The sequence below is a fragment of the Somniosus microcephalus genome, chromosome 12 (assembly GCF_052327205.1).
Source record: "Somniosus microcephalus isolate GS21.2 chromosome 12, FLI_Smic_1.0, whole genome shotgun sequence".
Lineage (NCBI taxonomy): Eukaryota > Metazoa > Chordata > Chondrichthyes > Squaliformes > Somniosidae > Somniosus > Somniosus microcephalus.
In genome coordinates this window covers 82,114,007-82,134,950 of record NC_140998.1, presented here as the reverse complement: position 1 = coordinate 82,134,950, position 20,944 = coordinate 82,114,007, and the positions used below count along the sequence as shown (strand labels likewise).

Sequence of the window (20,944 nt, the reverse complement as noted above, 5' to 3'; positions counted from 1 at the left end):
AACCATTCGTATCATTGGAAAAGGGGCCAACCTCTGCTGAACTGGTCAGATAAACCTACAACCCAAAAGTGACAACTCAGGGTGCATGCTAGGAAAGAGGCTCTAGTTTTTTTTTAAATAATAAGTACTTTACTTGTATATCCTGTTCTTTGCATGTTACATGAAGATGTCTGTCTTCTAAAGATTCTTCCATCAACTTTATTTGTTTCTCTTTCTCTGCGATCCTTTAAATTGAAACACATTACATTAATGGCTGGATATTTCTCCAGTTCCACAGAAGGCCAAACATTACTCTTTGATTGGGGTTATGTCCCACGTTTGTGGAGAGAATTGCACTTTGCCACAGAAGGGGATGCATCTTCATTCAGATAGTAATGAGTTGTGCCATCCTGCTCATTGTAGGGCTCCCCTGCTGCCCAGGTATAACAAGGATGAGCAGGGGCCGCTGTGATTGCAAGATCAGTTGTTTATTTTTTTTTTAAATATACAAGTATGGGGCTGTCAACAATCTAAGAGTTAATTCAATTAGACTTACGTTTTCTGCAACTCTTCCACGACACATGCTGCAGAAGCCTACATATAAAAAAAAGAAAAAAAAGGATGCATAATTTGCCAGATTGCATTCTTGATCACAATCTGAAAAATAGAGCACATTAGAAATTCTCTGAATATTGGTCATATTTTCTACAGAACATAAAAAAGACAAGTAAATGCAAAGGTTGCATTAATGTGCCCAGAACACTGGAATTGCTATGTAAATGGCATAAAATATTCTATTTTTCTAGAAAATCTGCAATACTCAAATATTTTACAGAACAAAGTTAGCAATCTTTTGTTGAATTATATATATTTAATATATAAGCAATTTAGGAACTCCCAATTAAAGAAAACATGTATAAGTTACAAAAACTGTATACAATAAATCTACAGAGCTTCAGTTTCACCACATGCAAAACAAAGTGCATTTTGTCCAGTTGAAGTGAGAGTTCAACTGATTTAATATTTTAGTCACTCAAATAGTTTGTTTATTTATTTATTTATTTTTTAATTTTTTTTAAATAGTACAATAAGCAGATAATCTTAAAGCTATCTTAAAATGAATGTCAGCATTTCTACTGACAAACTGTACATCCCCTTAATTTTACCATTCCATTAAGAAACAGATCCATAACCACAAAGTATTTGTCCCTGAACCATTGTTAAACGTTTTCCCACAAACTAAACATCCCTGTTGTAGGTCAATGTCAATGTTCTGCAGGTGAATGTCAGTTAACATCCATAATTTGTGGAAGATACTTAGGGAGCATATTTTTATTTCCTCAATTTTCTCTCCCTTCCGCTCCTGCAGGCTGAAGCTCATGTTCTAGGGCTGCCAACAGCATTCAAGTACCATGCCCAAAAGGACATGCAATTTTAGACGTTGGCAGATTGTTCAACTGTGGAGGCATCACAGCTGAACTAACCTAGTCCTCCTCCAACATGCACATATGTTTGCTTTTCAGACACAGTTGATAAATTTGATGAGCCGAATGGCCTCCTTCTGTGCTGTTCGATTCTATGAGATATTACCAGAAATGGGCCGATTGGCCTCCTGCTGTGCTGTATAATTCTATGAGATATGACCAAAAATAGGAACTCTGGTTGATTTCAATTTCCTAGCTCAGCAACACAGAGCAACTGTAGTGGACGAAAGTAGTCCTGGTCGAAATTAGGTAACTCAGTAAACTAATGAGTGAAACTACTGCAATGAAAATAGGTGAACAGTAAATCTTTGGAATTGAGCATGGGTTATTTAAGCAAGTCTGATACTATAACTTTTAATTTAAAGATTTAAAGACAATTCATATTTAGATCTTGATAAACTGAAATTCACACCTTCAAAAGGTCACTATACCTGAGATGCCATTTGGGCATGAAGATTTTGTATCTGAGCATTCATGGTTTGTTTCTGTTCCAACAGATCCTTTTATTTTAAACCAAGCATAGCAGAGAGAAAAACAGGCAAAAAATGAAATGAGAAAAGAAACATGCAAAACTTTGATTATGAAAATAATCAAACATATGCAACCATCTGTTTTAATGCCCTTTCCTGACGTGTTGATTATGTCTGCCCTTGCACTGATGAATATATTTCCTCATGTTTATTCTATTTTCAGTAGATGCAGGGCTCCTCCTACACTTTCCCAGCATACTTGCATCCAAAATCCTCAAAGGCATGAATCTTGGTTGGAGTAGGCAAGCATTTTTTTTTCATGATGGGGAACAAGAAAGGAATGGAAGGATTGAGATCTAACTGGATCAGTTAAGTATAATGAGAAGGAGCAGAAAAAAAACTGAAATTGCAGTTTTCTTAATGCAGACAAGTAGTTACTTTTTCCATACATTACAAATCAAATCAGAAGTTTGAGGTTTCACAGGTAAACTGGTCAATTTTAGGCATTTGTAGAAATTATGCGATTATGGAAAGATAGACAATTTTAAGTTCTATTGAAGACTGCACCAATGTCTGAATCAACTACCAAATAAAAGACATGCCTCAGTTGGCAAGAGTTTTATAACGAGGTAAACACAAGGTGCATATGGAACACGGTTGATTCATGGGGTGGGACAGTAGAAATCAGAGTTTAATTCTAGCTAGCTTTTGTTTCTTCCCCCAATGTAAAATTTATAAAATCCTATAGAATTAAAGCACAATAGTACTGCTTGTGGAAGCTAAGTAAGAACTGTTTAAAAATTTACTTCCTCCAAAAGTTGTTCTGAATTGTGTGTTTTTTTTTTAAACAAGTGGGAAGATGGTGCTGCATGCACTCGGCAAAATGTATTCTGTTCATTTCTGCCTGGATTTTTTTTTAAATAAAGAGATCTATTGGGCTTGAGAAGTTCTTCCAACTAAACAACATACGATACAAATGCCAAGATGGCTGTTAAACATGAAAGCTATACAATACACAGCATACATTTCACATTGACAGTATTGCCACTTCACTATTCATTTTCCAAAAAAAAGTCAGCTATAATGGCATTTTTCCTTTTACTTAATGGAAATCAAGTTTTATAGCAGCTAGTAAAGATTAAATCATCCCAAATAATTTTGAAAAAAATATGAAAGCCATTGATAAATGCTGCCAGCGTGCTGAATATAAAAAAGTTTGTTTCATGTGGAGGGAGGGGCGGAGGAAGAGAACTACAATCCCGCAGTGCACCATTCCTGGCCAAAGGCACCAAGTAACCTTCTTTTGACCTCTGGCAATATTTTGCCAAGTCTCAGAGCTGATTCACACTTCATTAGTTGGATAAGGGAAGGAGAATTGAAGACTGGAACAGCACATGGAATATCATAGGAACAAAATTTGAACTATCCATATCATTATGCAATGACTCAGTACACCAAGACCATACAAAATCAGATAATGTTTTCACTATTTTTACTTTCACTAGTTAGAATTTTTTTTTGGGGGGGGGGGGGGGGGGGGTGGGGGTGGGGAGGACTCATACTAAGAAAGAATCACTGCCCAAAAAGTGTCACTTACAACATGGCTTGAGAAAATTTATCATCATATTTTCTGCACTTCTATTTTGTGGGGGGGTGGTGGGGGAGGTGCGGTGGTGGAGACAGAATGAGAGAACACTAGTGGTCTCTGGAAGGAAAGAAAATCTAAATCAAACTTGTGTGTCGTTTTGTCAACTAAACACGTGACTGCCAATACCTGTACTTGCATCTTCAGAGAATCATCTACAGTAGCTCGCTTTTGTTCTGTAGTTACCAGCTGCACAATCTTTTGTTCCAGTTGTTGTTTGGATACCATGGTATCAGTGAGTTTGCTGTGCAAGCTCTGCACCTCTTTGTTTTTATTGCCAATTTCATTTTCGGCAACCAGAAGTTTACTTTGTAAATCTGTAAGACAAAAAATATACATAACCACCACAATTAACAGTTAAAAGACACTTTTGTTTTGAGCTGGTACAAAGTGCTACTTCAAAGGACTGTTTCCATTATTTGCAGTATCGCCAGTTTATTATCTGTACAGCTAAACTGCTGGCACACGCTTAAACTGAAGTGTATAATTAGTCGGTCACATTCTGTTCCGTGCACTAATGCTATAAACTATGCATAGTTCTAGCGATGGTTGCATCGTTGAACTTCAGATGTTTGCAGTAAGAAACATAGAAGATAGGAGCAGGAGTAGGCCATTCGGCCCCTCGAGCCTACTCCACCATTTAATGAGATCATGACTGATCATCTAAATTCAGTACCCTGTCCCTGCTTTCTCCCCATATCCCTTGATCCTTTTAGCCTCAAGAAATATATCCAACTCCTTCTCGAATATATTTAATGAATTGGCCTCAACTGCCTTCTGTGGTAGAGAATTTCACAGGTTCACCACTCTCTGGGGTGAAGAAATTCCTCCTCATCTCTGTCCTAAATGGCTTACCCCTTATCTTTAGACTGTGACCCCTGGTTCTGGACTCCCCGCCATCGGGAACATCCTTCCTGCATCTAGTCTGTCTAGTCCTGTTAGAATTTTATAAGTTTCAATGAGATCCCCTCTCATTCTTCTAAACTCCAGCGAGTATAAGCCCAATCGACCCAATCTCTCCTCATACGTCATCCTTGCCATCCCAGGTATCAGTCTGGTGAATCTTCGCTGCACTCCCTCCATGGCAAAAACATCCCACCTCAGATAAGGCAACCAAAACTGCACACAATACTCAAGGTGTGGTCTCACCAAGGCCCTGTATAACTGTAGCAAGACATCCTTGTTCCTGTACTCTAATCCTCTCGCTACGAAGGCCAACATACCATTTGCCTTCTTAACCGCCTGCTGCATGTGCAGCGACTGGTGCACAAGGACACCCAGGTCTCGTTGCACTTCCCCTTCTCCCAATCTATTGCCATTCAGATAATAATCTGCCTTCCTGTTTTTGCCACCGAAGTGGATAACCTCGCATTTATCCACATTATACTGCATCTGCCATATCACCCAACCTGTTCAAATCATACTGGAGTTTCTCGGCATCCTCCTCACAGCACACATGCCCACCCAGTTTTATGTCATCTGCAAACGTGGAGATATTACATCTAGTTCCCTCGTCCAGATCATTTATATATATTGTGAATAGCTGGGGTCCAAGGACCGATCCCTGCGGTACCCCACTAGTCACTGCTTGCCACTCGGAAAAAGACCCCTTTATTCCAACTCTGCTTCCTGTCTGCCAACCAGTTCTCTATCCAAGTCAGTACCTTGCCCCCAATCCCATGTGCCTTAACTTTACACGCTAATCTCTTATGCGGGACCTTATCGAAAGCATTCTGAAAGTCCAAAACACCACATCCACTGGTTCTCCCTTATCTATTCTACCAGTTACATCCTCAAAAAATTCCCGCAGCGGCGGCAGGCAGCGAGAGCGGAGGACCTGCGGGAGACTCGGCGGCGGCGAGGTAATAAAAGCGGCAGCGGGGCCAGGAGAGGCATACCAAACTCCAGTCTGCGAGCTCAGAGGGTAGCAGAGGTGTAAAAAGTATTCGGGGTGTGACGTCACCAGGGAGCAGGTAAGTGATTGGTTGGTGAGTATTTCTCTCTTTTCAATACAAGCTTGAATTCTGTGGTGTTAAATTTCTATGGTCTCTGTGTTGTAGTGGGGACAGTTGGTAAATAAAGCGCCCTAGAGTATACCTGTGTGGTAAACCACTGTTGTTAGTATTGTTGTTCACCACTGTTGTTAGTACTGTTGTTCACTGTTAGTACTGTTGTTCACTCTTGCATATTGTTGTACTTGTCTGTGCATGCCTCAGCTGACTCCGCCCCTGGCTCCACCCTCATGGCCGGGTATAAAGGTCGCTGCTCAGAAGCCTCCGGCCCTTTTGGATACCAGGCAACCACAAGAGGCATGCTCTGTTCTTTGGTAATAAAAGACTTTTTATTACTTTCTCAATCTCCAGTCTTTTGTAGCAATTGATAGTGCATCAATTTTATTACCAAAGTTAAATGTTGGCTGCGGATGCTGATCAACCGATGGCACAAAACGCTGAGCAGCAGGCGCTGCTGCGAGCCCTCAGACCAACATGCCTGAACCTAGACCCCCAAGAAGCAGGTTCGTCGACTAAATTCGCACAATGGCTGCGTTGCTTTGAGGCGTATCTGGAAGCCTCGACCGTGACTCTTGATGAAAATAAACTGAAAATCCTGGCCTCGAAGGTGAGCCACCAAGTCTATACTTTAATCCAAGATGCGACGACCTACGCGGCGGCTATCGACCTACTGAAAGGGCAGTATGCACGCCCGGCTAACACTGTCCATGCCAGGCAACTTTTAAGATCTCGCAGACAGCAGCCCGGGGAATCGGTGGAGGCCTTCCTACGGGCACTGCGGGTACTCGGACGCGGCTGCGACTGCAAGGAAGTATCGGCCGCGGCACATGCGGAGGGACTGATACGAGACGCTTTCGTTGCGGGTCTAAGGTCCGACTACTCCCGGCAGAGGCTGCTGGAGAAGGGTGAAATAGACCTGACAAAGGCAATGTCCCTCGCGCTCTCGCTCGACGCGGCCCACAGAAATATGGACGCTTTCTCCCCTAATCGCCCCGCGCCGTGGACACCGCAATCTTGGGCCATGGGACCGCCACCTCCACCACCGCCTCATCGGACGACCGCATCGACGCGCTTGAACATACGCTGGCTTCCGTGACGCTGGATCAATCTCTCCCGCATCAACTGTCCAGGTCCATGATGGACATTACGGTAAACGGCCACGCCACTACCTGCCTTTTTGACAGCGGGAGCACGGAGAGTTTTATACACCCCGACACGGTGCGCAGTTACTCTCTCCCGGTCCTGCCGACGCGTCATCGCATCTCTATGGCTTCCAAAGCCCAGTCAGCGGAAGTCGGTGGCTACTGTATGGTGACTCTTTCAGTGCGGGGTACGGAATACAAAAATTTTAAACTTCTGGTCCTGCCCGATCTCTGCGCTACCGTCCTACTGGGGTTGGATTTTCAGTGCCACCTTAAGAGTGTCACTTTAGCGTACGGTGGACCCCTCCCCCCTCTCACGGTCTGCAGCCAGCAGTTTTTAAATCGCCCGCCGCGCGCCATTTGCAGCCTCTCCACCCTTAAAGTCTCCCCCCCTCCTTGTTCGCTAACCTCACCCGCGACTGTAAGCCCATCGCTACCAAAAGTAGGCGTTACAGTGCCGGGGATAGGGGTTTCATTAAATCCGAGGTAGCGAGACTCCTGAAGGAAGGGATTATCGAGAGCAGCAATAGCCCATGGCGAGCACAAGTGGTGGTGGTGAAGACTGGCGGAAAACAGCGCCTAGTTATTGACTACAGCCAGACGATCAATCGCGACACCCAGTTGGATGCATACCCACTCCCCCGCATATCTGACATGGTCAATCAGATAGCACAATACCAGGTGTTCTCGACGATTGATCTGAAGTCGGCATATCACCAGCTCCCCATCAGGGCGGAGGACCGCCAGTACACAGCTTTTGAAGCGGACGGTCGGCTCTATCACTTTCTCAGAGTTCCCTTCGGCGTCACCAACGGAGTTTCTGTCTTCCAACGGGAGATGGACCGGATGGTTGACCAGAACGCGCTCCAGGCCACTTTCCCATATCTAGACAACGTCACCATCTGCAGCCACGACCAGCAGGACCACGACGTTAATCTAGGGAAATTCCTCCGGACGGCCCAGCGGCTGAATCTCACATACAACAAAGACAAATGCATGTTTCGTACTAAGCGCCTTGCTATTCTTGGCTGCGTAGTGGAGAACGGAGTCATCGGCCCAGACCCCGATAGAATGCGCCCTCTTATGGAGCTCCCCCTCCCCCACTGCCAGAAAGCACTGAAGAGATGCCTGGGGTTTTTCTCTTACTATGCTCAGTGGGTGCCCAACTACGCGGATGAAGCCCGACCCCTCATCAAGTCCGCCTCCTTCCACCTGACAGCAGAGGCCTGTGCAACCTTCACTCTCATAAAAAGCGATATTGCGAAGGCCACAATGCACGCTGTGGATGAGTCCCTCCCTTTTCAAGTGGAGAGCGACACATCCGACTTTGCCCTAGCTGCAACCCTTAACCAGGCGGGGAGACCCGTGGCCTTTTTCTCAAGGACCCTCCAGGGCCCCGAGATTCGACACTCCTGTCGAAAAGGAGGCCCAGGCCACTGTGGAAGCCGTGCGACATTGGCGGCATTACCTGGCCGGAAAACGATTTACCCTGCTCACTGACCAGCGTTCAGTAGCTTTTATGTTTCATAATAAGCAGCGGGGCAAAATCAAGAATGACAAGATATTAAGGTGGGGAATCGAACTCTCCACCTACAATTACGATATCTTGTACCGGCCCGGGAAACTCAATGAGCCCCCAGATGCCCTATCACGTGGTACGTGCGCCAATGCGCAGGTTGATAGATTACAGACCCTCCACAATGACATCTGCCACCCGGGGGTCACCAGGTTCTTCCATTTTATCAAATCCCGTAACCTGCCCTACTCCATCGAGGAGGTCAGGACCATGACCAGGAACTGCCAGATCTGTGCCGAGTGCAAGCCGCATTTTTATTAGGCCAGGCAGAGCGAGCCTGATCAAAGCCACGCGCCCCTTCGAGCGGCTGAGCATCGATTTTAAAGGGCCCCTCCCCTCCTCTGACCGTAATGTGTACTTCCTCAATATAATTGATGAGCACTCCCGTTTCCCGTTTGCCATCCCTTGCTCGGACATGACCAGTACCACGGTCATTAAATGTCTGAATGACCTCTTCGCATTGTTCGGTTTCCCTAGCTATATCCATAGCGACAGGGGCTCATCTTTTATGAGCGACGAACTTCGGCAGTACCTGCTCGCGAGAGGCATTGCTACAAGCAGGACCACCAGCTACAACCCCCGGGGTAACGGCCAGGTGGAAAGGGAGAATGCGACAGTCTGGAAGGCAGTCCTTTTAAACTTAAAATCTAAGGGCCTTCCGACCTCCCGCTGGCAGGAGGTCCTCCCTGCGGCGCGCCATTCCATTCGGTCGCTGCTCTGTACACCCACCAATGCCACTCCTCACGAGAGAATGTTCTCCTTCCCCAGGAAGTCCGCGTCGGGGATTTCGCTACCAACATGGCTGACTTCTCCGGGTCCCGTCCTACTGCGGAAGCACGTGAGGACCCATAAGGCGGACCCCCTGGTCGAGAGGGTGAGCCTCCTCCACGCCAACCCGCAGTATGCTTACGTGGTGTACCCGGACGGGCGGGAGGACACAGTCTCCATTCGAGACCTCGCACCTGCGGGTGCTCCTGAAACACCCTCTTCGCCACCCACCGCTACTCCTGCCTACCCCCAGGACACAGTCCCCGCACGAGACCTCGCACCTTCGGGTGCCTCTGAGAGACCACCATCGCTACCTCCCATTACCCATGCTCTGACCCCTGTAGACGGCATGCAGCAGCCCCAGAGTCCGCCACCTGCTACACCTCCTCTGAACGAGACACCGGGTTCAACGTGGATGCTGCACCATCACCGCCGCTGCTGCGACGCTCAGGACGGCTTACAAGGCCTCCTGATAGACTTCAGTACACGAATTTTTAGTGCACTTCACCCCGCCAGACTCAATTCTAAACAAGGGATGAATGTGGTAAACCACTGTTGTTAGTATTGTTGTTCACCACTGTTGTTAGTACTGTTGTTCACTGTTAGTACTGTTGTTCACTCTTGCATATTGTTGTACTTGTCTGTGCATGCCTCAGCTGGCTCCGCCCCTGGCTCCACCCTCATGGCTGGGTATAAAGGTCGCTGCTCGGAAGCCTCCGGCCCTTTTGGATACCAGGCAACCACAAGAGGCATGCTCTGTTCTTTGGTAATAAAAGCCTGTTTATTACTTTCTCAATCTCCAGTCTTTTGTAGCAATTGATAGTGCATCAACCTGTAACTGGGGTATTGAATAATTTTTTTAATTAATTAATTAAAGGAGTAAGTCATGGCAGGAGAGCTCAGCCCCGTGTTCTGCTCCTCTTGCTCCATGCGGGAAGTCAGGGACGCTGCCAGTGTCCCTGGCGACCATGTGTGCGGGAAATGCATCCAGCTGCAGCTACTTGTAGACTGCATTGCGGCGCTCGAGCTGCGGGTGGATGAGTTTTGGAGCATGCGCGATGCTGAGAGGGTCGTGGATAGCACGTTTAGCAAGTTGTTCACACCGCAGGGTAGGGCTGCACAGGCAGAAAGAACTTGGGTGACCATCAGGCGGAGCAACAGAGGCAGGCAGGAAGTGCAGGGGCCCCCTGCGGACATCCCCCTTTCAAACAGGTATACCAAGTTGGATACTGTTGAGGGGGATGACTCACTAGGGGAAGGCAGCAGCAGCCAGCTTCCTGGCACCAGGGACGCTTCTGCTGCTCAGAAAGGGAGGAAAAAGAGTGGGAGAGCAATAGTGGTAGGGGATTCTATCGTAAGGGGAACAGATAGGCGTTTCTGTGGCCGCAAACGTGACTCCAGGATGGTTTGTTGCCTCCCTGGGGCCAGGGTCATGGATGTCACTGAGCAGCTACAGGGCATTCTTAAGGGGGAGGGGGAGCAGGCAGAGGTCGTGGTCCACATTGGGACCAACGACATAGGTAGGAAGGGGGATGAGGTCCTGCATCAAGAATTTAGGAAGCTAGGTAGCAGATTAAAAAACAGGACCTCAAAGGTTGTAATCTCTGGATTACTCCCAGTGCCACGTGCTAGTGAGTATAGGAATAGGAGGATAGAACAGATGAATGCGTGGCTAAAGAGTTGGTGCAGGAGGGAGGGTTTTAGTTTCCTGGATCACTGGGCCTGCTTCTGAGAAAGGTGGGTCTTGTACAAGTCGGACGGGTTGCACTGAACCAGAGCGGGACAAATATCCTTGCGGGGAGGTTTGCTAGCACTGTTGGTTGGGGGGGGGGGGGGGGGGGGGTTTAAACTAACTTGGCAGGGGGATGGGATACAGAGGGGAGCTGAAATAGGGGGGGGGGGGGGGGGGGGGATGTGCTGCCAATTATAGAGAAAAAAACAAGTCAGCTTGGTAGACAGGGCAAATATACAAGGGCAAGGCTGGATGGCATCTATTTTAATGCAAGGAGTCTTGCAAATAAGGTGGATGAACTGAAGGTGTTGATAAACACATGGGAGTATGATATTGTTGCTATCACGGAGACATGGTTGAGGGAGGGGCAAGACTGGCAGCTCAATATTCCGGGGTACAGAATCTTCAGGTGAGACAGAGGGGGAGGTATAAGAGGAGGGGGTGTCGCAATATTAATTAAGGAGTCAATTACTGCAGTAAGGAGGGATGACATATTAGCAGGTTCCTCTAATGAGGCCATATGGGTGGAGCTTAAAAACAAAAAGGGGGCAAGCACTTTGCTGGGAGTGTACTATAGGCCTCCAAACAGTCAGGGGGAGATAGAGGAACAGATATGTAGGCAAATCTCAGGGAAATGTGCAAATAATAGGGTAATAATGGGGGATTTCAACTTCCCCAATATTAACTGGGATAGTCAGAGTGTGAAATGCACAGAGGGTGTAGAATTCTTAAAGTGCATCCAGGAGAGCTTTTTGAGCCAGCATGTAGAAGGTCCTACAAGAGAGGGGGCGGTACTGGACCTAATTCTAGGGAATGTGGCCGGCCAAGTGGAAGAAGTGCTAGTAGGTGAGCACTTTGGTGACAGTGACCATATGGTGAGATTTAAGGTGGTCATGGAAAAGGACAGGGATGGGCCGGAAATAAAGGTTCTAAATTGGGGGAAGGCCGATTTTAATAGGATAAGGCAGGATCTGGCCAAAATGGACTGGGATCAGCTACTTGTAGGAAAATCCGCATCGGAGCAATGGGAGGCTTTCAGAAGGGAGATTGAGATCATACAATGGCAACATGTTCCCGTAAAGGTCAAGGGTGGTTCCAAAAACCACAGGGAACCTTGGATGTCAGGGGATATACGAGAATGGATTAGAAAAAAAAGGAGGGCTTTTGGCAGATACAAAAGGCTAAAGACGGAGGAAGCCCTAGAGGAGTACAAAAAGTGCAGGGGGATACTTAAAAAAGAAATTAGGAGATCAAGGAGGGGCCATGAAATAACACTGGCGAGCAAAATAAAGGAAAATCCTAAGATGTTTTATAAGTATATTAATGGTAAGAGGATAACTAGGGAAAAAATAGGGCCCATTAGGGACAAAAGTGGCAATGTGTGTGTGGAGCCAGAAGATGTAGGAGGGGTTCTAAATGAATTTTTTGCATCTATTTTCGCTATGGAGGGACACGATGTAGACATAGAAATAGGGCGGGGGGGGACTGTGATATGCTCGAACATATTAACATCGAGAGGGAGGAGGTATTGGCGGTTTTAGCAGGCCTAAAAATGGATAAATCCCCAGGCCAGGACGAAATGTATCCCAGGCTGCTGTGTGAGGCAAAGGAAGAGATTGCGGGGGCTCGAACACATATATTCAGAACCTCTCTGGCCACAGGGGATGTGCCAGAGGACTGGAGAACCGCTAATGTAGTACCATTATTCAAGAAGGGGAGTAGGGAAAAACCGAGGAACTACAGGCCAGTGAGCCTAACATCAATGGTAGGAAAATTATTGGAAAAAATTCTGAGGGACAAAATTAGTCTCCACTTGGAGAGGCAAGGATTAATCAGGGATAGTCAACATGGCTTTGTCAAGGGAAGATCATGTCTGACTAATTTGATTGAATTTTTTTGAGGGTGTGACTAGGTGTGTGGATGAGGGTAACGCAGTGGATGTGGTATACATGGATTTCAGCAAGGCCTTCGATAAAGTCCCGCACAGGAGACTGGTCAAGAAGGTAAGAGCCCATGGAATCCAGGGTGCCTTGGCACATTGCATACAAAACTGGCTTAGTGGCAGAAGGTGATGGTCGAAGGTTGTTTTTGTGACTGGAAGCCTGTGGCCAGTGGGGTACCACAGGGATCGGTGCTGGGTCCCTTGCTGTTTGTGGTCTACATTAATGACTTGGATATGAATGTAAAAGGTATGATCAGTAAGTTCGCGGATGATACAAAAATTGGTAGGGTGGTAAATAGCGAGGAGGGTAGTCTCAGTCTGCAGGACGATATAGATGGGTTGGTCAGATGGGCGGAACAGTGGCAAATGGAATTTAACCCGGAAAAGTGCGAGGTGATGCACTTTGGGGGGGGGGGGGGGGGGCAAACAAGGCAAGGGAATACACAATGAATGGTAAGACCCTAGGCAAGACGGAGGGTCAGAGGGATCTGGGTGTGCAAGTACACAGATCCCTGAAGGCGGCAGAACAGGTGGATAAGGTGGTAAAAAAGGCATATGGGATACTTGCCTTCATTAGCCGAGGCATAGAATATAAGAGCAAGGAGGTTATGATGGAGCTGTATAAAACACTGGTTAGGCCACAGCTGGAATACTGTGTGCGGTTCTGGTCGCCACACTACAGGAAGAATGTGATAGCTTTGGAGAGGGTGCAGAGGAGATTCACCAGGATGTTACCAGGGCTGGAGCGCTTCAGCTATGAAGAGAGACTGGGCAGATTGGGTTTGTTTTCCTTGGAGCAGAGGAGGCTGAGGGGGGACATGATTGAGGTGTACAAAATTATGAGGGGCATAGATAGGATGGCTACTAAGGAGCTTTTTCCCTTAGTAGAAGGGTCAATAACTAGGGGGCATAGATTCAAGGTAAAGGGCAGGAGGTTTAGAGGGGATTTGAGAAAGAACTTTTTCACCCAGAGGGTGGTTGGAGTCTGGAACTCACTGCCTGAAAGGGTTGTGGAGGCTGGAACCCTCACAACATTCAAGCAGCATTTGGATGAGCACTTGAAATGCCATAGCATACAAGGCTACGGACCAAATGCTGGAATATGGGATTAGATTAGACAGGGCTTGATGGCCGGCGCGGACGCGATGGGCCGAAGGGCCTCTATCCGTGCTGTATAACTCTATGACTCTATTAGTCAAGCACGATTTACCTTTTGTAAATCCATGTTGACTTTGTCCGATCCTGTCACTGTTTTCCAAGTGTTCTGCTATAACATCTTCTATAATGGACTCCAGCATTTTCCTCACTTCCGATGTCAGGCTCACCGACCGGTCTATAATTCCAGTTTTCTCTCTACCACCTTTTTTGAATAGTGGGGTAACATTAGCTACCCTCCAATCCATGGGAACTGTTCCAGAGTCTATAGAATTTTGGAAGATGACCAGCAATGCATCGACTATTTCTAGGGCCACTTCCTTAAGTACCCTAGGATGTATATTATCAGGCCCTGGGGATTTATCGGCCTTCAATCCCGTCAATTTCCCTAACACCATTTCCCTACAAATACTGATTTCATTCAGTTCCTCCCTCCCATTAGACCCCATGTTCCCAGACATCTCTGGGAGGTTATTTGTGTCCTCCTTTGTGAAGACAGAACCAAATATCCTCCCTGCATCTACCCTGTCAAGCCCTGCACGAATTTTTTATGTTTCAATGAGATCATCCCTCATTCTTCTAAACTCTAGAGAATTTCGGCCTAGTCTACTCAACCTCTCCTCATAGGACAATCCCCCCATCCCAGGAACCAGTCTGGTGAACCTTTGTTGCACTCCCTCTATGGCAAGTATATCTTTCCTTGGGTAAGGAGACCAAAAAACTGTACACAATACTCCAGGTGTGGTCTCACCAGGGCCCTATATAATTGCAGTAAGACGTCTTTACTCTTATACTCAAATCCTCACTTAACTCCTGCGAAATATGCAAAACTCACAGGAACTGGGTACTACACACCCCAGTTGCCACATACACGGGAGCAAGAAGGTGGCTACCTACATGAACAGACCTCTTTCCTTCACCCTAGTCTGCCCACCCCCATAAAGGAGTTCACAGCAAGGGAGTAGATTACAACGTTAAATACCTACAGTTCAAATGCAGACATCTCTACAGCAGCCATTTTCTTGATGCTAATCACACGTGGATAAAATGTGCAGATTTCAGCCCTGCTGTCCAAACCTAATCATTGTCTATCAAGGAATATAGGTATTTTGATGTGGTATTGCATGGTGACCAGCAACCAGGGAACTGTATCCCTGCAGAGTTGTGCCTCAAGGAGAAGAAAAACTTAAGGAAAAAAGCAGCAACCTCCTAAACGATACACCCAAAGAGGAACATCTGTTTCGGACAATTACCTTGTTTCGCACCCTGAACTTCTGTTAGCCTTTTCTCATGCTCTGTAGTTATGTTCCTGAGATATTTCTGCATATCCTCTTGCCTCCTTTCAACTTCCTCCTGCAGCTGAGTCTTTGTGAATAAAAGCAGAAACTGTCAATGTAGCTCACTTCCTGCAGCTTCAAAAGTATAAAAACAGAAATTAGTGTAAAAGATTAATGCAAATATATTCTGCTTCCTGACAGAGGATATTATAGTCAGCACAGAGGAATGATAAATATCTTGGTCAGATTTATTCAGCCAAAGTCAAAAGTAAACTGTGGTCAGTCTTATCAGTGGCTACATTTGTCTTGTTGCTCACCATGATGCTCTATTTATTCCATAAAACAAAAATGAGGTTTAGGACATGTTCACCTCAGGGATCAAAAAACATCAATTTCTTATACCATGTGTGGTATGATTTACTTTGGTACCTTCTCAAATTGGTTCTTAAAGAAAAACTTTAGGTAAATGTTAAAGAAAGAGAAAAAGAGAAAGGATACCGTAGCAAGGACAGGAAGTTGGTTAAAGGACAAAACAGTAGTGCTTAATGGAGAAGTTATTGATATCAATATAGACATCCAGATTAACACACAGACAGACTGGAGTATGGGGATACCATCAAAATTTGCAGATGGCACAAAAATTGGGAGCGTGCTTCACTGTGAAGAGCTCTGTTAAAGACTTCAAGAAGATATACAGGTTAGTAGATAGAAGTCAAATTAAAAATGGGAATACATCTTGGAAGGAAAAAAATATATATACTAAATTGTAAAACTTTTTTCAAGTACAGTAAAGGAGCAGAAAGACATAGGGGGTTCAGATACACAAGTGGGAGGACAAGCAGTTAAAGCTGTAAAAAAAAGTATATGCGTCCTTGGTTTTATAGTTAGGGGCATTGAGAACAAAAGCAAAGGGGGCGAAATTGGGTGCCTTTGTGCCCCCCCGTTAGTGCCCTCTGGGGGGCGCTAACGGGACACAAACAGCTTTCCAACCGGGCGCGGCGCTGACATCGACTCCGGCCATATTCAGCGGGAGTTTTGCGACGGCGCTACCACGTTGCGCCCCGATCTCCTTCACCCGGATATCGTCACGTCATCGCCGCGTGCATCGCCCCAGACCCAAAATTGACTTCCGTCCCCCTGCAGCAACGCCGGTCGAAAACACAGACAGCTGTAGAAGGCGTACATCGGGCGGGCGGCCGCTTTGGGGGGGGCGATGATTAAAGGCGAGGTAGCCGAGATAAGTAAAAAAAAACTTACCTTTCTTGTTGCAGTTTTTTTCGCCGGTTCCTGCCTGCGATTGATCAGCCCAACACTCTGCTCGAGTGTCAGGCTGATCGCGCGGAATTGCGGCTGCCTTGGTGGTCCAGGTAGGTACTTTTTCTATTAGAGCCTGCAGCGATGGCCCTTCCCTTTAAAGGGAGGGAAGGAGCCTTTGAACATGGCAGTGCTGCACGGCCCTGCCTACTGCCAATTGCACTCCAAGAAGGAAGTGGAGCGTTTGATTTAGCGCGCCACTTCCTTCCTGGAGCGCAAAAACTAATTTTCTTTTTTTAAAGTTAAGAAACATTTGCGTCTTTTCTCAACTTTTAAAATTTAACGCCCCTATAATGAATTTCTCCCCCATAGAGATAATGCTGAACCTATGCAAATCATTGGTTAGGTTTCAGATAGACTATTGTACCCAGTTTTGTACACCCTACTTTAGGAAAGATGTCAAGGCCATGGAGAGGATGCAGAAGAGAGTTGATCCAAACAATGAGACACGTTACGGATTAGGAGAGACTAGAGAAATTGAGGCTATTTTTATTAGAACAAAGAAGGTTAAGAGGAGAACTGATGGTGTTCAAAAATACAACAGGTTTTGAGAAGGTAAATCAGGAAAAACTATTCCTACTGAGTCAATTACTAAAGGGCATGAAGTTATAATGACTAAGTTGAGCAGGAGAGCAGTGGGTTATGATGACATAGAATTCCCTAGCAGTAATGGCAATAGAAGCAGAATCTATATTAGGTTTTTTTTTTTTTTTTTTAAAGTGGATAAATATTTGAAAAAAGGAAAATTCACGAGATATATGGAAAGGGTATGGGAATGGAGCTAAGTGGATGGCTCTTTCAAAGAGACAGCACAGGCACAATGGGCTGAATGGCCTCCTGTAAAAGGGGTTATACTACCTCTACACCAAGATTAAAATAGGTTTGATTACAGCAACTTAACATGGGATGATATAGTAAAAGGCAAACAGTTTTATACATACAGCACAGGAGGCATTATAAGACTGCAACTGAAAGAGATTCAGGTATAACTTACAAAAGGCAAACTTGAACTACCAACATGGAATCGGTTTTCCTTACCACCTGACATTTAACAAAACCCACCAAAAATACAAAGAACAAAACTGATTTATCAAATTATTCATAACCCAAGAGGTCTCTATCAGGAGAATTTTAGATTATTCAAGCAAAACTCCCTGAATGAGTTGATAAAAATTACCAATTTACAAGTTTAGCAAATAATTAACAGGGGGGGGGGGGGAAGAATCCATGTAATTACAATTACGGAGAACCTGAAATAAGTATTTCCTGCAGCAGTTTCCTGGTTCACACTTCCAAAGTATAGAATGTTGAATATACAAAGCATCTGTCCAGAACATTTAACTGATTGGGCCAGTAATTCCGGTCCCAACGCGCGAGTACGGACGGGGTACTCACGCGTGGGCCCGTTGGAAGTGCCGGATTTCAGCATGCGCGGGAAACCGGCATTTCCTCCAAGGGGTTCAGAGGTCCAACACGTGCGCGCAGGACTCTGCGCGCACGCGTTAAACTTCCTTCTTTTTGACAAGTTTGCCCGTGTGTAAGGGCCTCAACTTTTTAGAAATGTTAAAAGGAGACGTAAGGACTTGATTCTTTAAGCTAAGTGGTCTATTATTTAAAAATTATAACATTTTTTCCACAGCTTTATTGTTTTTAAGGACTTTACAGTAAGGTAAGTTTATTTTTAGACCCGATTTCTTAAAAAATTATTTTTTTCAAAAATTTGATTAATTGTTTAAAATAGTTTTTTTAAAGTTATTTATAGTTCATTTAATTAGTGGGATGTTTCTTAAAATTTTATTTAAAGTTTAAGTAGTGTTTTGGGCGCCCGTACTTTGCATGAGTTTGACAGTTCTTACATGAATGAAGTTTTCCCTCCCCTGATTGGCTGCCCAGTGCTCACCTGATCCCAGCCGGCACATCGCACTAACTACGCCGCTGGATCAGGCAAGCACAGCGCGCCGACAGCTGAACCAGGCCAGTGACAGGAATTCCAAGCAGGCCCAGGCTTCAGCTGTCGGCGCGCCGGGTAAGTGCACATCGGGGGCTTGCACGCGCGGCAAGCCCCCGAACCTAATTTCTGGGCCAATATGTTTCTTACAGCTCTCTAGATTACTATGTATTTAGCAATGAGGCTGCAAGTTCATACCATCTAACTTTTATTCACTCGTTCTCAGTTTTTATTTTGGTAATACTGAAATCCCCTCCAATAATCTGCACAGCCACTGATCTAATCCATCAAACCACTCATTTTGCCATTTCTAAGTTCTGTTAGCATGAAATAAAGGCTGCTTTTATACCTTGAGTTGTTGGACGGTCTGTTCATAGGAAACCTCCAGGTTCTTTTTCTGTGCCTCTTCCTGCTGAAAGCGGTTTGTTTTCTCTGTAAGTTCATTCATTAATCTGGCATAGTCCTGTCGCAGTTTGTTTAGTTCTGTTGACTGTCTGCATTCAACATTTATAAACCAATTAATGGCTCTATAGTTTAAAGCAGTATGCTATACAATTTTAAATGGTATTTTTTCCATTTGGTAGCACATTTTATTCGAAGCAGAACAGAGTCATACATCTAATCATCATATACCAGCATACTAGCATTTTGCATTTTAAAGTGTAATTCAATGTCTGAATTTTCATATGTTGGTTCAATTCACAAACAAACTTCTAGAAGTACAGAATGAAAATACATTAGGGAGGAGACCAAGGGATAACATACACCACCATTAACACCAGATTGAGAGTAGGGTATCCATCACCAAGCTTGTGTAAGGAGCATTTTGAAGTAACAAAAAAATTGTTGTATCTCTCATATAATTGTGCCTGCTTATTTCATACTGTCTCCTTCTGTTTGTGTTTATCTTCTGGGAGCAGCCAGAAGCAGTTTGGGGGGGTTGGGGAGGCAGACAGGAGCTCAGGCTACCCTGGGAGCAAATCAGAACATCTGGAGAATAGCTCAGGCCAATCCTGGAATGAGAGCAGTTGGTGGGACAAATACCGGGGAGCAAAGTAGCTCAGGTCGGTCTGGAAGAAGTCAGTGGGAAGCGCATAGGTGTGGTGCGTTCAGGTGAAGCAGGAGCAAATGGGAGAATTTTATTCCACTTTTTATTTTAAAAGGAAGTGAGCCAGCGAGAGCAAACGAGTGACCACAGCGTAGAACAAGGCTGAACAAAGTACTCTGGGTGGGTGCAAGACTGGTTGTTAACACTAAAAGTTTTCACATAAACTAAAGCTGCAGAGCAACCTGCAAGTCACAGTGTACTGCAAGCCGAGTCATCCCAGGAATGGTGTGGACAGGTAGAAGATCTATTCACATTCCTGAAAGCAATCCTCTGGAATTTCTAACACAATGCAGCACTTTGACTCCATGCAGCAAAATATTATTGCTTTCATCACAGACGCAAGTCATCTTTGAGGGTCCTAAACATTTAATTATGCAGATAAATATGGTCAGACTCACTCCAAACACATTTTTCTAATTATGCTATGAGTGTAGCTTCTGTGAAATAAAACTGGTTTGTTAGTATCAAGGTAACTAAAAACTGTACTGTAGATTTTATCATCTAGCCTCACCAAGCTTGTGAAAGGAGCATTTTGAAGTTGTGTACTTAGGCCTTCAAAGTGTAGATGAATTACCAAGCAATATGCCGCAGTAGCAGGTCAATTCAATTTTTCACATAAGAAGCTTCCCATAGTAGTCATCCCATGAGAAGAACTGGGAAAGTTGAATCAGCCCAAGTCACTTTTACTCACTTCTTGTACCTTGTCCTGAAACATTAACAGAGGCATGGAAACAAGCAATCTATCCTTACTCTCAGGATAGAACATGAATGAAGAGGCCAAAGAAGAATAGCTTAAATTTGGAATTCAAATAATCAATCTTTGTCTTTTTCCTTTGGTTCCCCGAGGACAGGATTGACCCATCTGTACACATCCAAGAAAACAATGCTGCTCCTTGAATGATGTAAAAACATATTTACTTAAACTTTTTCTCCACTCCCTATCCACACAGGGGTCTGTTTCTTCACATGCAAGACTGGCTAAATTGTGAAACCAGTGTTGTCAGTCAAGATAGGGATTCAATCTCCAGTCAGTAATGAAATCACTTTAGCAATGTTGCTATTGTGCGAATGATCAGCATTAAATCAGTAATCAAAATTACACATTTGCACTTAATATTTTAGCTCCTAGGTTCAGGACAACTCACTTGCTCTCCATTTGGGTGGGGGCCTTGCTCACAGCATCTCTCAGGATCCTGTTTTCTTGTTTCAATGCTTCGGTTTGTTCTTGAAGCTGGCGAAACTGAAGGAAACATTTTTCAGTCACTGAATTATAGAAGGGTATGATTAGAACATAAGAAATAAGAGCAGGAGCAAGCCATACGGCCCCTTGAGCCAATGCGATCATGGCTTATCATCGACCTCAACTCCACTTTCCCACCCGATCTCCATATC

The 20,944-nt window shown here is 45.1% G+C and overlaps 1 protein-coding gene across 5 annotated transcripts in view; it reads right to left on the bottom strand.

Moving 5' to 3' along the window:
- ktn1 (kinectin 1) overlaps positions 1 to 20,944 on the bottom strand; it is a 133,125-nt gene that overhangs the window by 62,745 nt on the left and 49,436 nt on the right. For all 5 annotated transcript variants that reach the window (XM_086003246.1, XM_086003242.1, XM_086003245.1 and 2 more), the window contains exons 8-14: positions 20,698 to 20,792; positions 18,794 to 18,938; positions 15,159 to 15,270; positions 3,708 to 3,895; positions 1,895 to 1,963; positions 536 to 573; positions 134 to 224 (exon numbers count right to left, since the gene is read on the bottom strand). In XM_086003246.1, the coding sequence (XP_085859372.1) occupies positions 134 to 224; positions 536 to 573; positions 1,895 to 1,963; positions 3,708 to 3,895; positions 15,159 to 15,270; positions 18,794 to 18,938; positions 20,698 to 20,792 (738 nt within the window). The remainder of the gene's footprint in view (positions 1 to 133; positions 225 to 535; positions 574 to 1,894; positions 1,964 to 3,707; positions 3,896 to 15,158; positions 15,271 to 18,793; positions 18,939 to 20,697; positions 20,793 to 20,944) is intronic.